Source organism: Etheostoma spectabile, unplaced genomic scaffold (genome assembly GCF_008692095.1).
Source record: "Etheostoma spectabile isolate EspeVRDwgs_2016 unplaced genomic scaffold, UIUC_Espe_1.0 scaffold352, whole genome shotgun sequence".
Lineage (NCBI taxonomy): Eukaryota > Metazoa > Chordata > Actinopteri > Perciformes > Percidae > Etheostoma > Etheostoma spectabile.
This window is the reverse complement of record NW_022605591.1, coordinates 1,442,810-1,455,348: the sequence shown is the minus strand read 5'-3', so window position 1 is coordinate 1,455,348 and position 12,539 is coordinate 1,442,810. Positions and strand designations below refer to the sequence as shown.

Below are 12,539 nucleotides of genomic sequence, written 5' to 3'. Positions count from 1 at the left end.
TTAACTAACGCTAACGTTACTGATAGTACACTACTATGTTTATGTCAGTTGCAGGCCATGATTCAAATGAAAAACTCAAAGTCTAGCTACACAGACTAGCGAAAAACTGTAAACTGTTACGTTTCCATAGTTTTGTCTCTATTTAAAATTGAAAAAGGATGACTGTACTATCTAACTAACTAAATGTCAAACATTTCGGTGACAGAAAAATTCGACTCCGGTGGGACTCGAACCCACAACCTTTGAATCACTTCGAGTAATACCTAGAAGTCCAATGCGCTATCCATTGCGCCACGGAGCCACCTGTTGCACGAAGTTGAATCACCTAATTTAAAGTATTCTTAACAATTGTCATCTCCTAGTATTGGTAATTATTACCATATTACTATAATGCATCCATGCATTCGCTTCATCCACTTTCGCTCCACCGACTTCACAAAACTGTTTCGTTTGGAAACAAATAATGAACATGTCTTGTGACATATTAAACACTAGGTGACGCTGAAGGACCATGCGCAGTGGGCGCAGTGGGCGCTGTGACTCAGGAGCACTGTCTAATAACTTAACCATTGCGTAAACATCATAGAAAAACACCCTAAGCATGGTTTCAAAGTGCAGTATGCCTAACAATCTGTAATAAATTGTTCTTTTTTGGTGGTATACAAATTGGGGGAAAAGGCGCTTTTGTTTCACGCATGTATGTATGGTGAAACCCGACACTTACTTAAAATTACTAAGGGTTTTATCCTCACATGGACGTACCCGTACTGTAAATAAAGAAGTGCGCCATACACTCTTCCACACATCCGGTCTGGCAAACAGGAATCTGGATGTAGACGACTGGTCTCCCTCTTGACTCCTGCGTGTCTTTGATATATCCTGCCATTAGCGGAAGTGTCTGGGATAGGGGATAATGAAGAATCCATCTCTTCCAATCAGTCGTTTGTAAAGAAAGACGAGGGCGGACGCCGTGTGTATTTCTTCCCACACCTTCACCATCAGCTTTGCTCCATTCAGCGTCGCTGTGCACTGTTTAATGTAGCCTAGCTATAACTGCACGGGACATGCGCTATCAGGTTAGACTTTTACTACACCAGACATGCGTACCAATTGGCAAACCAGCATGAGAACATTTGGTAATAATACGAACGGGTATTTCTTTCTAATGAACGTATTTTGTGATTAGGTCTACGCAATCGTTGTAAACGCCTGCCTGGATACAGGAGAGGATTAAGTTACTGCTGCTGGCGGAGGATTATTTTATTGGCCTCCTCCTGTCACGCCCGAGTCTTTGGTGATCCTTTTTCCAATTAGGAGAGGCCGAAAGCCAGGTATGCTATTGTGCTCAAAAATAATTACTTTCCCTATTCCTTGAAATGTCTCATTCTGGGGACAACTATGCATTACTGAACGTCCTTTGTTGCTCATTGTAAAAGCCAACCAGTGTTCCTCGCATTGTGTGCAGACAACAATAGAAACCCCAACATAAATGTGCAAAAAGTGCTGTGTGGTAACAATAGCAGTGAGTTACGCCGTTATTCAGTAGGATAAACACTATTTAGTCTCACAGATCTAAATAGCTATGTGAGTGTTACAGTGGACTTTACTATACAAAGATGTAGATGTGGAATAGTTTCATGCTCACTGGGGAAAGATGGAGACAGGCTAGACCTGGTAAAATACAGTTTGCCTTGACACTGTGAAACATTAGGTAGATGGCAGATAGAGTTACTGGCTCCCCTGTCTCAGCAGCTCGGACTTCCCAACCCCCTTTCCCTCAGTGCCACAGCTTGTTTTGCTTTCAGGCGGATCATGCCCTTTTGTCCACTGAAGCCTGACTGTACTTTTCAGGACAGACCCGCAGTATGAAATCATTTGCCTGCTGTTTTGACATCAGCTTTTCACTCACGCTGGCAACCTAAAGATGTTGGGGATTTGCTGAATAAACTGTAAAATAACTGTCTTTTCTGTCTTCCATTTTTTAGAAATGGAAACGACTAAATCCTTATTTAGCATGTGTGTGTATAGTTAGTTAGTTAGTTAGTTAGTTAGTTAGTTAGTTTTTATTTCCATATCAAATTTTCTTTTCTTTTTAGAATTCAGTTGATAAATAATCAGTCATCACAGTTTGTAAACGAAACTACACAGTACGTATGACATAATATGAAAGTAATATTTTAAACAGAAACAAATAAAATAAGTGAAGAAGTGACAGGACTTGCAAACTCCATTAAAGATACTGACAGCAGGAGTTCTTAAATAAATCATTTTAAGTAGATAAGTAGTTAACACAGCTATTTATCAAACACCAAAAGTACAACATGACCTCATCCAGTTACATGTGTGCACAACTTAAAGAAAAACATCATTTTTAAATGACTGCTATATATTTTTAAATAACCCATTTGTCTGTAAACAAAGGATGTGAATAGCCAACTAGGCGTTTGTGCATCATCAGTGTGTAGAAAAAGTATTGTGTTGTTCCCAGTGATACGGATTTAGAAAATACAGTTTTCCATTTCATTTTTTTACATAATGTGCAAAATATTTTTTTTTCTTGATTACACTGTTTTAATGATCATTAGGAGCCAAAGTCATAATCCAATTTAAAATTTGATTAATTGCACACCAATACTACCTGTAATTGTAAATTGAATTACCTTAAAATATTTAACTATCAAACAAATGCATTACAGAGTTATCTGCAGCTCATGTGTTTTACTATGGTACAGGCAGTTAATTTCCCAGAGCCCAAATTGACATCAGTTTGACAACTAACACATTAAAGGTCCCATGGCATGAAAATGTCACTTTATGAAGTTTTTTAACATTAATATGCATTTGTCCAGCCTGCCTATGGTCCCCCCGTGGCTAGAAATGGTGATAGGTGTAAACCGAGCCTCTGCCTTTGAGAAAATGAAAGCTCAGATGGGCCGATCTGGAATCTTGCTCCTTATGAGGTCATAAGGGGCAAGGTTACCTCCCATTTCTCTGCGTTGCCCGCCCAGAGAATTTGGTTATTATAATTCCAAAGGCCAAGGGAACTTTATCAGGATGCATAGTATCCTGGATCCATGAGATAACTGGCCTTTAAAAATAAAAATCTGCCTGCCTCTATGGGAATTTAACATAGGGGTGTGTATACTCATGCCCCTGTATTTTAAGGAAGAACATTTATTTATTTCCAATACATTACTCATTCACAAAGAAAATTGGTGCCCTTAAAACGTTGGATTTTCCTATTTTATTTATTTTTAAATTAAGGCATTAAGATCAATTTCCAATGGTATTCCTATTTTTAATCAACTTTAGCATGGGTGTGTAACTTATTCAAGCCACTGTATATAGACCTTAGATTTAACTGCAAAATATTTTATTTCCAATAGTATTAAACAAAGAAAACAAGCAATATTTATTTTGTTTTTACACATTTAGGAAGCTAGAACCAGAGAGTGTCTTTCAAGCATTTTTGCTTGATAAATAATTGACTTAAATTATGAATTGAATATCAAAATAGTTGCAGATTATTTTAAAGTCACGATTAAAAAGTACCACTTTGCTTTCTTGTTTTCTCAACTTTTTCAGACGCCACATAATTCAGGTCTTGTTTTTTTTTCTCGACAGACATGTCTTTCCGGCGGGGTGTGGTCAGACAGAGCAAATTCCGCCACGTCTTCGCCCAGGCGTGGAAAGCTGAGCACTGCATCGACGATGTCAGGGTTTCCCGCGTGACGTGGGACACTTCCCTCTGCGCGGTCAACCCCAAATTCATTGCTGTTATCATCGAAGCCGGCGGAGGAGGGGCCTTCCTCGTTGTTCCGCTTAGCAAGGTTCAACATTACATTACATTCAGCCTCCGTTAAACACTGGAGCAGTATATTTTTTGAAAAGCATCTGTCCTGTTTCCTATCTTTCACTCTGCAACTAAAAGGAAATATGTCAGCAAGGCAATGATGCCTCGCTCCATGTGTGCTGATGCATACGCAGCACTTTTACAGTTCCACAACAAATAGTAGATAAAGGTTATACTCCTGTAATGTGTTAAAGATTCTCTAGCCAGCTGTCACGCTGTCATGATTTTAACCTTTTGTTTTCTCCCACAGAGTGGCAGAATCGATCAGTCCTGTCCAACAGTGTGCGGCCATGCAGCACCGGTGCTGGACATCCAGTGGTCTCCTCATGACGACAACATCATTGCAAGTGCCTCAGAGGACTTCACAGTAAAGGTAGGTTCAAACTTTGACACATGTCACCCTGACCCTATATATGGAAACTACCTGCCTGCAGTCAATTTCTTTCTTTTTCAGTTAAAGGAAGTAAGATATTGTTATTATGAGACAAAACAACTCTCAATTCCATGCAGGAAATATGAAGCCACAGCTATTAGAAGGTTAGCTTAGCTTTTTTTTCTCACAAAGTGTAATGTTTATTGCACACATGAACCATGACAAAACAAAACAAATTGGCAGTATCAAACATAGATTTCTTTTGCCACTTATGGCACATTGTGCATCATCACAGGCCTGTAAACATAGAGGCTTCAGTGAAGAGAAGGGAGAGCAATGCAGTGCTTGGGAGAGCTTTAAAACCTATTTTATACAGTAAATGGACTGTTGTAGTCTTAACAACTACTCAAAGCGCTTTTACATAGTACAGGAACCATTCACCATTCACACACTATGCCCGAGGCTGGCATACAGGGTGTCACCTGCTCATCAGATAAACACACACACACACAAACACATTTATACTCTGATAGCACAGCATCGGGGGCAACTCGGGGTTCAGTGTGTTGCCCAAGGACACTTCGACATGGGACTGCAGGGATAGGGATCAAATCACCAACCTTCCGATCCGTCTGTGTAAAACTCACAGAAGAAAGTAGTAGCATTTGTGATGCAGCCGACTCGTGAAATTAAATCATTTAAAAAAGAAAGAAAAAAAGAAATCTAAATTATTTAAATATTACATCGGGAACAGGGTGAATCGAGATCAAGATTTTCTAATGATAAATCATGCAGGAACAAACCCTGGAAGCAGGGTTAACAGCCAGCCTTGCACTGTTCCTGTAAAGCACACAAATTCACATGGTTTACCTTCTTTATTTTGTACAATAACGGACGTGTAAAAATAACAGTTTGTGGTTTTACGAGGGCTTATGTGCTGGACTAGTCAGGCAGGCTTTTTCCCTGCTACCAGTCTTTATGCTAAGCAAACCAACTCATAACAGTAGTTTTATATTTAACAGCCAGAGATGACTGGTATCAATCTTCTCATCAAACTAGTTAAGAAAGCGCATAATACTTCTCAATATTCCAGAGCTTCTGTTAAAAGCTCTATTTAGTTGAGTGTGATGGTTTTAAACTGGTTTCAAATCCACAGTGTCTTCTTGAGAGCAGAAAGGTCTAGATGAAGGCTTTCAACATAACCTTTCTCCCCGCTCTGTCTGAAGATAGTTGCTGTGGTCAAAAACAATATCAGCTATTCTATATCAATGGCAATGCATCACATCACATCAATAGCTCTTTTGCACCTGAATGGATCACAGTCACAAATAAATGTCTGCTGTGTCTGGTGGTTTGAAGGTGTGGCAGATCCCAGATGGGGGCCTGACAAGCCCAATGACTGAGGCCATTTTGACCCTCGAGGGACACAGTAAAAGAGTGGGAATCCTGGCTTGGCACCCAACTGCCTTCAATATTCTCTTGACTGCAGGTAAAGTCATTCATCACATTCTTGTGCCACATAATCTGTTGCAAAAGAAGTACTTGGATTGTGTGTGTGACTGCTGAAACATGACTTAGACACTGCTGTTTGACCTGTGCCCTATAGGACAGACACAACCAGACTAATGTGGTTTCTATGTTTTACATACAGTAATATATTAAATGATCCATTTTTAACAAATACTGACTAACTATGACAAACATGGCTGCCAACAATAGATTGTGATAAACACTTGGTGCTTCTAGATGTTTCATTTTTTAAATAAATCAAATGTGGATCCCAAAACACACAAGTACAGTACATTCACAAGCAGAGAAAGTAGACTTTGATGTTCAATATGTTTATCTCACAGGACACTGAGCTGCAGTCTTCCGTTTAAACACGCTTTGTTTATTCCCTATATCACAAGTAGCCACAGAGACAGATTGTTGAACTATAAAGGAGTGTATTTAAATTTAGGCAAATAATGGAGTTGGCAGTGGCGTCAGGCTGAGCAGGTCCAATCCTTTCTAAAATGGAAGGACTCTCTGTCTGTATAGTCTCGCATTGCCAGACCTTCCCGCACGGTGCTGTGGAGGAGGGTCTGTCTAGTCCAAACCGCATTCTGGGATGGGAGAAAAATGTTTATTGCTATTCTTTTTGTTTTGTGATCAAATTTCTTTTTTACATATTTAAAAAATAAACAAATAATAATTAAACAAAGGAAAGACTGGAGGGGGGGGGGGGAGACAAAACAACACACGCAGAAACAGACGGGCACAAGACAAGGGAGTAAACACACAGGTCCAGGCTGTAGAACTAGGCTACATCCCGGACCTCACAGAGTCAGCTATGTAGCGCCACGTGTCCAGAGTCTTCCCTGGGGCACCATGGGCAGTTCCAAATAGATCACATCCAGGTAGGAAAGGGTCCACATGCAGGTGTTTATTGGCATTTCTTTAAACCAATCACACTCGTCTTGGGCGGAGCTAAGAGCCGTTCAGCGCCACGATGCGTCTGTGAAATAACTTCTGGAAGAAACTTGTTTTTCTGTAACATGTGAACGTTCAGAAGTAGTTTAGACGTGCAACAGGAAACTGATTGGACCGATAGTCTAGCTAGCTGTCTGGATTTACCCTGCAGAGATCTGAGAAGCAGTTACCCATAGTCCTCAGAAATCAACAGTTTAGAATGCCAACTCAAAGAAAGCGGAAGGTAACGGGACATCTGAACTTGCACTTATGAAAAGAGTGACATCCAGACAAATCCCAGAAGTGGAACGTTGTGGAAATGGACTACGGTCTGCGTGTCTGTCCTTTGACTTCACACTTAGTGGGTGTATTTCTGTGGACGTATTTATTTAGTATTGCGTTATGTACACAAACTGTATAGTGTATTGAGAGGGGCCCACTATTAACTGTTATACTTCCGGACGGCATGCAAGGTACAACTCGATCTCCGTCGCTAGCTACAGTACATTCAAGACCAGATTAAGAGGAGAGACGGGAGAGCAACCTCAAACAGCAATGTAAGTTTCAGAATGAGCACTCTTGTTCCCGGAAATAGCTTAATCCCAAATAGCTAGCTGTCAGCAAATCACATGTCATGGCAGATGTATTGTTCAGGACCCAAGGAAGCGTCGTTGGATAAGGATAGTTGAATGGTTAAAGACTCTATAAACTTGGTTTCAAATCTCAAGTCATTATCTGTAACAGCCAAAGTTTGAAATGTTTGAAAAAAAAAAAACTCCGTTGTGTGGGTAAACCACTGCGTGAGTGTGGCTTTATCCGATTTTAATGACCGTGCTGCTAACATAGAGATATAACCCCAAGTGTAAAGAAGTAAATCCAGAACTTCTGAAAAAAGACTATTTAGTTGAGTGTGAGAGTTTTAAACTGGTTATAAACCCGTTTTGTCTTTGTGAGAGTCTAAAGGAATGCTTTCAACAGCTGGTAACGGTCAAAGTTTGAAATGTTGGGGGGAAAAAAACATTTGTTTGATTACATGTTAATGACCGTGCTTCTCACTCCACATCTGTAAAGGTTTATCCTTCTGTCTGCTGCCTCTTAAAGGTCCCATGGCACAACTATTTCACTTTAAGGTTTTTTAACATTAATATGCGTTCCTCCAGCCTGCCTACGGTCCTCCGGTGGCTAGAAATGGTGATAGGTGTAAACTGAGCCCTGGGAGTCCTGCTCTGCCTTTTGAGAGATTTTAAAGCTCAGATGGGCTGATCTGGAATCTTGTCCCTTATGAGGTCAAGGGGCATCATGGCTTTCAAACCAGCAAAGTGGCAGTTGGTCAAGGCCACACCCACAGCCTCCCTCTCCTACTCAAAAGCTACAGACTCAGAAATGGCACATACTAAGGAAAGCTCATTGTGGGACTGGCTCTTGTGGTTGTAACTCTGCTCCAAGGCTGAATTTTGGGAAAGAGACTTCAGATACAGCATTAGGGGATTACTATGGTCTATATAAAAGAGACTTCAGATACAGCATTAGGGGATTACTATGGTCTATATAAAAGAGACTTCAGATACAGTATTAGGGGACTACTAAGGTGTATATATATAAAAGCATCCAAAGAGCACCATTTCATCGGACCTTTTTAAATCACTCACAATCACTCTGATCTTATGTACATTTTGCATCTCAATTTCAGATCCTCCTTTTGGCATACAAAGCTCTTAATGGCATTGCTCCACAGTTATCTGACATGCTCTCAGCAGATCTCTCAGATCACAAGACACCAATCTCCTTCATGTTTCTGCATTTAGCATGTATGTACTTAAAGAATGGATGGATGTTGTGTCTTTCTCTCTAGGCTGCGATAATGTGATTTGTGTGTGGAATGTGGGCACGGGGGAGCTTGTGTACCAGCTGAGTGATGCCCACCCAGACTTGATCTATAGTGTCAGCTGGAACAAGGACGGCAGTGCTGTCTGTACTGTCTGCAAGGACAAGGCTCTGCGTGTCATCGACCCGCGACGGGGCACTGTCCTCAAGGTAACTTCACTTTCTTTGCCATGTGTGCAGATGCATACAAAAGAAGTTATACTGCACTACATCATGCAGGTACACATCCTCTTTTCATGCTATGTTATGTGTCTTATTGTTCTCCCAGGTGAAAGAGAAGGTCCATGATGGCACCAGGCCAATGAGAGCTGTGTTCCTTTCAGATGGGAAGATTCTGACCACAGGCTTTAGCCGTATGAGTGAGAGACAGCTGGCATTGTGGGATACGGTATGGATATTTTTGAATTACGTTCATATTGAAGTATTCTTGACTGCCTTACCCATAACTATTTTCTTTCAAAGACCTAAAACATGCTCTTTTTGTTATGTACAGTCACTTTAGAAATGATAAAGTGCTGGTATTACTGTAAATGTGAAAACTATGTCACTGAACATGATCAGGTTTTGCAGATTTGTCCAATATCAGTGTTTTGTTTGGTGGGTGGAGTGTACATATCATTTGAAAGCAATTACAAGTAGTATTAAATCTATGTCTTTTGATTTTCTTTTCTTTTATTATTTTACAGAATGATCTCTCTGAGCCAATGGCAGTACAAGAGATGGATACAAGTAATGGGGTTCTTTTACCCTTTTATGACCCTGACACAAACATGGTCTACCTGTGTGGAAAGGTAGGACATCAGGAAATACAAATTTACTCAAATCTTAAAATTTGTATCAATTCCCTTTTTATTCAATGTTTGGTTCAATCTTCTGGCTTTCAGGGGGACTGCACCATCCGTTATTTTGAAGTGACCGATGAATCCCCATATGTTCACTTCCTCAGCTTATACAGCAGCAAGGAGCCTCAGAGAGGTGCCGGCTTTCTTAGTAAAAGAGGTGTCGATGTCAACAAGTGTGAAATTGCCAGGTAAATAGTTTTGGTCACATTTTCCTTCCTTGATATTTGTTTACTTTAAAAGATTTTTAAAGGGCTGGTGATATAATATGTTATGTTTTTCTTATTGTCAACTAACAAGAAAATAAATGATCCTACTGAGTATTGCCTGTGTAGCCAAAGACTCGTACAGATTATTGATCAGCTAACAATAGCTAACTATTGTCCAAAAACTATTAGAAGCACATAAATTAGCCACACCATTGTACTGGGTGACATGTTCCTTCATTACCCTGAACATTCTTATTATCTCTGTATATCTTCTGTAAGAACAATTGAGCTTGGGGCTGAGTGACCCAGTTGGCAGTAATAAAGAATTTAGAGACATGTTTCTGATGCTGGTCTTTTAATGTGGTTTTTTGTTTTTGTTTTTGTGTTGTTGTTTTTTTGCATTTCTAAAAATTGAGACTGTGCCAGCCTTTTTAACGAGAGAACTAATCTCCTGGTCTTCTGTAGGTTCTACAAACTGCATGAAAGAAAAGTGGAACCCATTTCTATGACTGTACCACGAAAGGTAAGCCAGGCACAGCATATAAAAATACATTACTTATTAGTTAAAAAAAAAAAAGGAATTGAAAGATTTCTGTAGGCCCAGGAGGTCTCTCTAGAAGTGTATCATTAAAACACTTTCCTGTGTCCATCTTGCCTCCCCAGTCCGATCTGTTTCAGGGAGACCTTTACCCAGATACAGCTGGCATGGAGCCGGCTCTCCTGGCGGATGAATGGATCGCTGGGCAGGATGCACAGCCCCTGTTGGTCTCTCTGAGCGGCGGGTACTCAGCTCCCCCATCCAAGCACAGAGACACCCTCAGAAGCAAACCCAAGCTCATCTCGCAGGACTCTGGGACTGGGGCTGCACCGCCTTCAGCAGGCAATGCAGCAGCCACATCTAGCTCTGCCGCCAAGGAGATGGAAGAAGAAGTGCCACAGCCACGAGTTGCCACACGGGAGACAGATGGAAATACTGAAAGGCCGAAGAGAGAGGTAAGTTGGCAGAATGAGACATATTGCCCGTACCATTTAAATGCTCATATTTGTTTTCTGATTTGTTCCGTCTCTCCTTCCGTCTTCCAGGACGATTTGTTGAATGAGTTGTTGGCAGAGATGAAGGCCTTGCGGGCTGTCGTCCTCGCTCAGAGCCAGAGAATCGAGTTGCTGGAGAGGCAGCTGGCTCGGATTGAGGATGGGGATGTATGAACAAGGTGGAGAACCACTACATTCGGAGGGCATTCATACTTAATCCATAGACCATAGCCTATGAATCAGCAGTACCTTGAGCTGTGTACGTGGAAGAATGTAGTATAGGGTAGTAACTAACTAAATCGGAGTGACTTACAACCAGGTCAATTATTGTGGTGAAAACAAGACCACAATTTGTTTCTGTGATTGTTTTCCAGACTGTGGCTGAAAACGGGGTGTCATCTGCATAGAACGAATTTTGTCAGTGAGATAATGTTTTGTTTTTCATATGAAGGAGTATCGTAGCAGCTGTTTGGTGTATATAGTGCAGCTTTGGAGCTTGCAAATTTCGCTAATTTTGAAGGGCTTTAAACGTGTTACAACGGTACCATTGCCTCAAGTTAATGCACAAAGTAGCGATAAAACAATATATCAAAGTTAATTAAGGTTGACATACTATAGCAAAGTATAGTAAAAATATGATTTTCTTTCTTTAAAGCACTCGCATATATAACGGTTAGGGCTATTTATCAGGTAGTTGAAGCTGCTAAACTGTGATGTCATCAGACCCCCAATTGTTAATTCATTGTGTGACTTGTGCTTTGTTTTACTGCTTCGTTATGTGTGTAAGGCTAACGGTATGAACATTTTTTGGTATACAAATCATGACCTTGACAGTGAGAATTATGTGACTGATGGCTGATGAGAGTCTAGTTGAATATTTGTGTATTGTAATTCTGTGTCGTCTTTGCAGTCAATGAAAAGGTAACACTTGTGATTTTTGCGTGATTTACTAATGGTTTTAGGAGAGAGCTAGGGCAGATTTTTGTCCACATTATCATCAGGATAAAAATATGCGGAAATATTTCCCTTTCCTTCTTTTGAATGGAAAGGCTGCTGTATTTTGGGCCCCCTAAAGATCCAGGAAATTAGATTTAGTCGTCAATTCTTGTGATGTTTTTTTCAGAGCCGTCAGCTGAAGTAACAGTTGTTTGGTGGACACAGAGCCCAAGCTGAGCTATAAGCAGTACATGCAAATATAAAAACACCAGTAACATAAATTACGCTAGTGTTGGCAGACACGAAAGAGGAGGTTACTGTGAAAGGGGAAACATTTTCTACAGTTTGCGATTGCATTTATATTGGTGTAAAAAGATGGAAACATCTTTTTAGGTTGTTTTTTTTATTTTTTTTATTTTGTCTTGTGTTTTTTCCCACTACATTAAGAAGCTTTTTTTTTTTGTTAACCTCTCCATCAGTCAATGATCATGTGACAATGGTACATTCCACATCAAGCTTATTCCTTTTTAATTACTTATTTGATTTATATTTCTTTATGCACTGACCTCTTAACACTAACTGTAAAACCAGTAGCAAGTTAAAGGAGACTAAATTGTGAAAACTCAATAAACATTAATTTCTCCTTTTGTATTAATGAAATGACCTTTTATTTACACAAATGTTCTGATCTTGATTTCTGGTATTTGTTATATATAAGTGTAATGTAGTTATGTTTGGATAGTGTACACACGAGTGTGTTGACTGTTAGCCTAGCAACTGCTGCCCACTCCAATTTAATAGACATATGTGCAGCGCACACACAAAACACTTTGCCTCCATAAAGGATGCAACACCCTGTAGATTTCTCACATTTTATGTTGTCTGAATTTCTCCGGTTTTACTTTTGCTATAAATATTCCTAAAATGTCTCAAACTGTATAGGGGCCAATTAAATTGACTAA

General features: G+C 40.1%; 1 protein-coding gene and 1 non-coding gene across 3 annotated transcripts; one reads left to right on the top strand and one right to left on the bottom strand.

Annotated features, from left to right (window-relative positions):
* Positions 1 to 212: 212 nt before the first annotated feature.
* On the bottom strand, positions 213 to 301 carry trnar-ucu (transfer RNA arginine (anticodon UCU)). The gene is given in 2 exon segments: positions 213 to 248; positions 265 to 301. It is a non-coding gene; the product is annotated as a tRNA-Arg (tRNA).
* Positions 302 to 803: 502 nt separating this feature from the next.
* Positions 804 to 12,232, top strand: coro1b (coronin, actin binding protein, 1B). Of its 2 annotated transcripts, XR_004331219.1 has the most exons (13): positions 804 to 1,076; positions 1,187 to 1,331; positions 3,625 to 3,830; positions 4,104 to 4,226; positions 5,586 to 5,715; positions 8,530 to 8,711; positions 8,830 to 8,949; positions 9,248 to 9,352; positions 9,446 to 9,591; positions 10,075 to 10,132; positions 10,273 to 10,602; positions 10,693 to 11,182; positions 11,245 to 12,232. XR_004331219.1 is itself a non-coding variant. In XM_032511305.1 (12 exons), the coding sequence occupies exons 3-12, from the start codon at positions 3,627 to 3,629 to the stop codon at positions 10,813 to 10,815; spliced, it is 1,521 nt and encodes a 506-aa protein (XP_032367196.1). In that variant the 5' UTR covers positions 804 to 1,076; positions 1,187 to 1,331; positions 3,625 to 3,626; the 3' UTR covers positions 10,816 to 12,232. The 2 variants fall into 2 exon arrangements, 1 of the variants encoding a protein (XP_032367196.1); XM_032511305.1 differs by having other exon boundaries at positions 10,693 to 12,232.
* Positions 12,233 to 12,539: the final 307 nt, after the last annotated feature.

What these genes read in the sequence shown, in the direction of transcription:
- coro1b (XM_032511305.1), top strand. Translation starts at nt 3,627, where the DNA reads ATGTCTTTCCGGCGGGGTGTGGTCAGACAGAGCAAATTCCGCCACGTC. An exon ending in TCGTTGTTCCGCTTAGCAAG is followed by an intron (nt 3,831 to 4,103) that starts GTTCAACATTAC and finishes TTTCTCCCACAG; the next exon opens with AGTGGCAGAATCGATCAGTC. An exon ending in CAGAGGACTTCACAGTAAAG is followed by an intron (nt 4,227 to 5,585) that starts GTAGGTTCAAAC and finishes GGTGGTTTGAAG; the next exon opens with GTGTGGCAGATCCCAGATGG.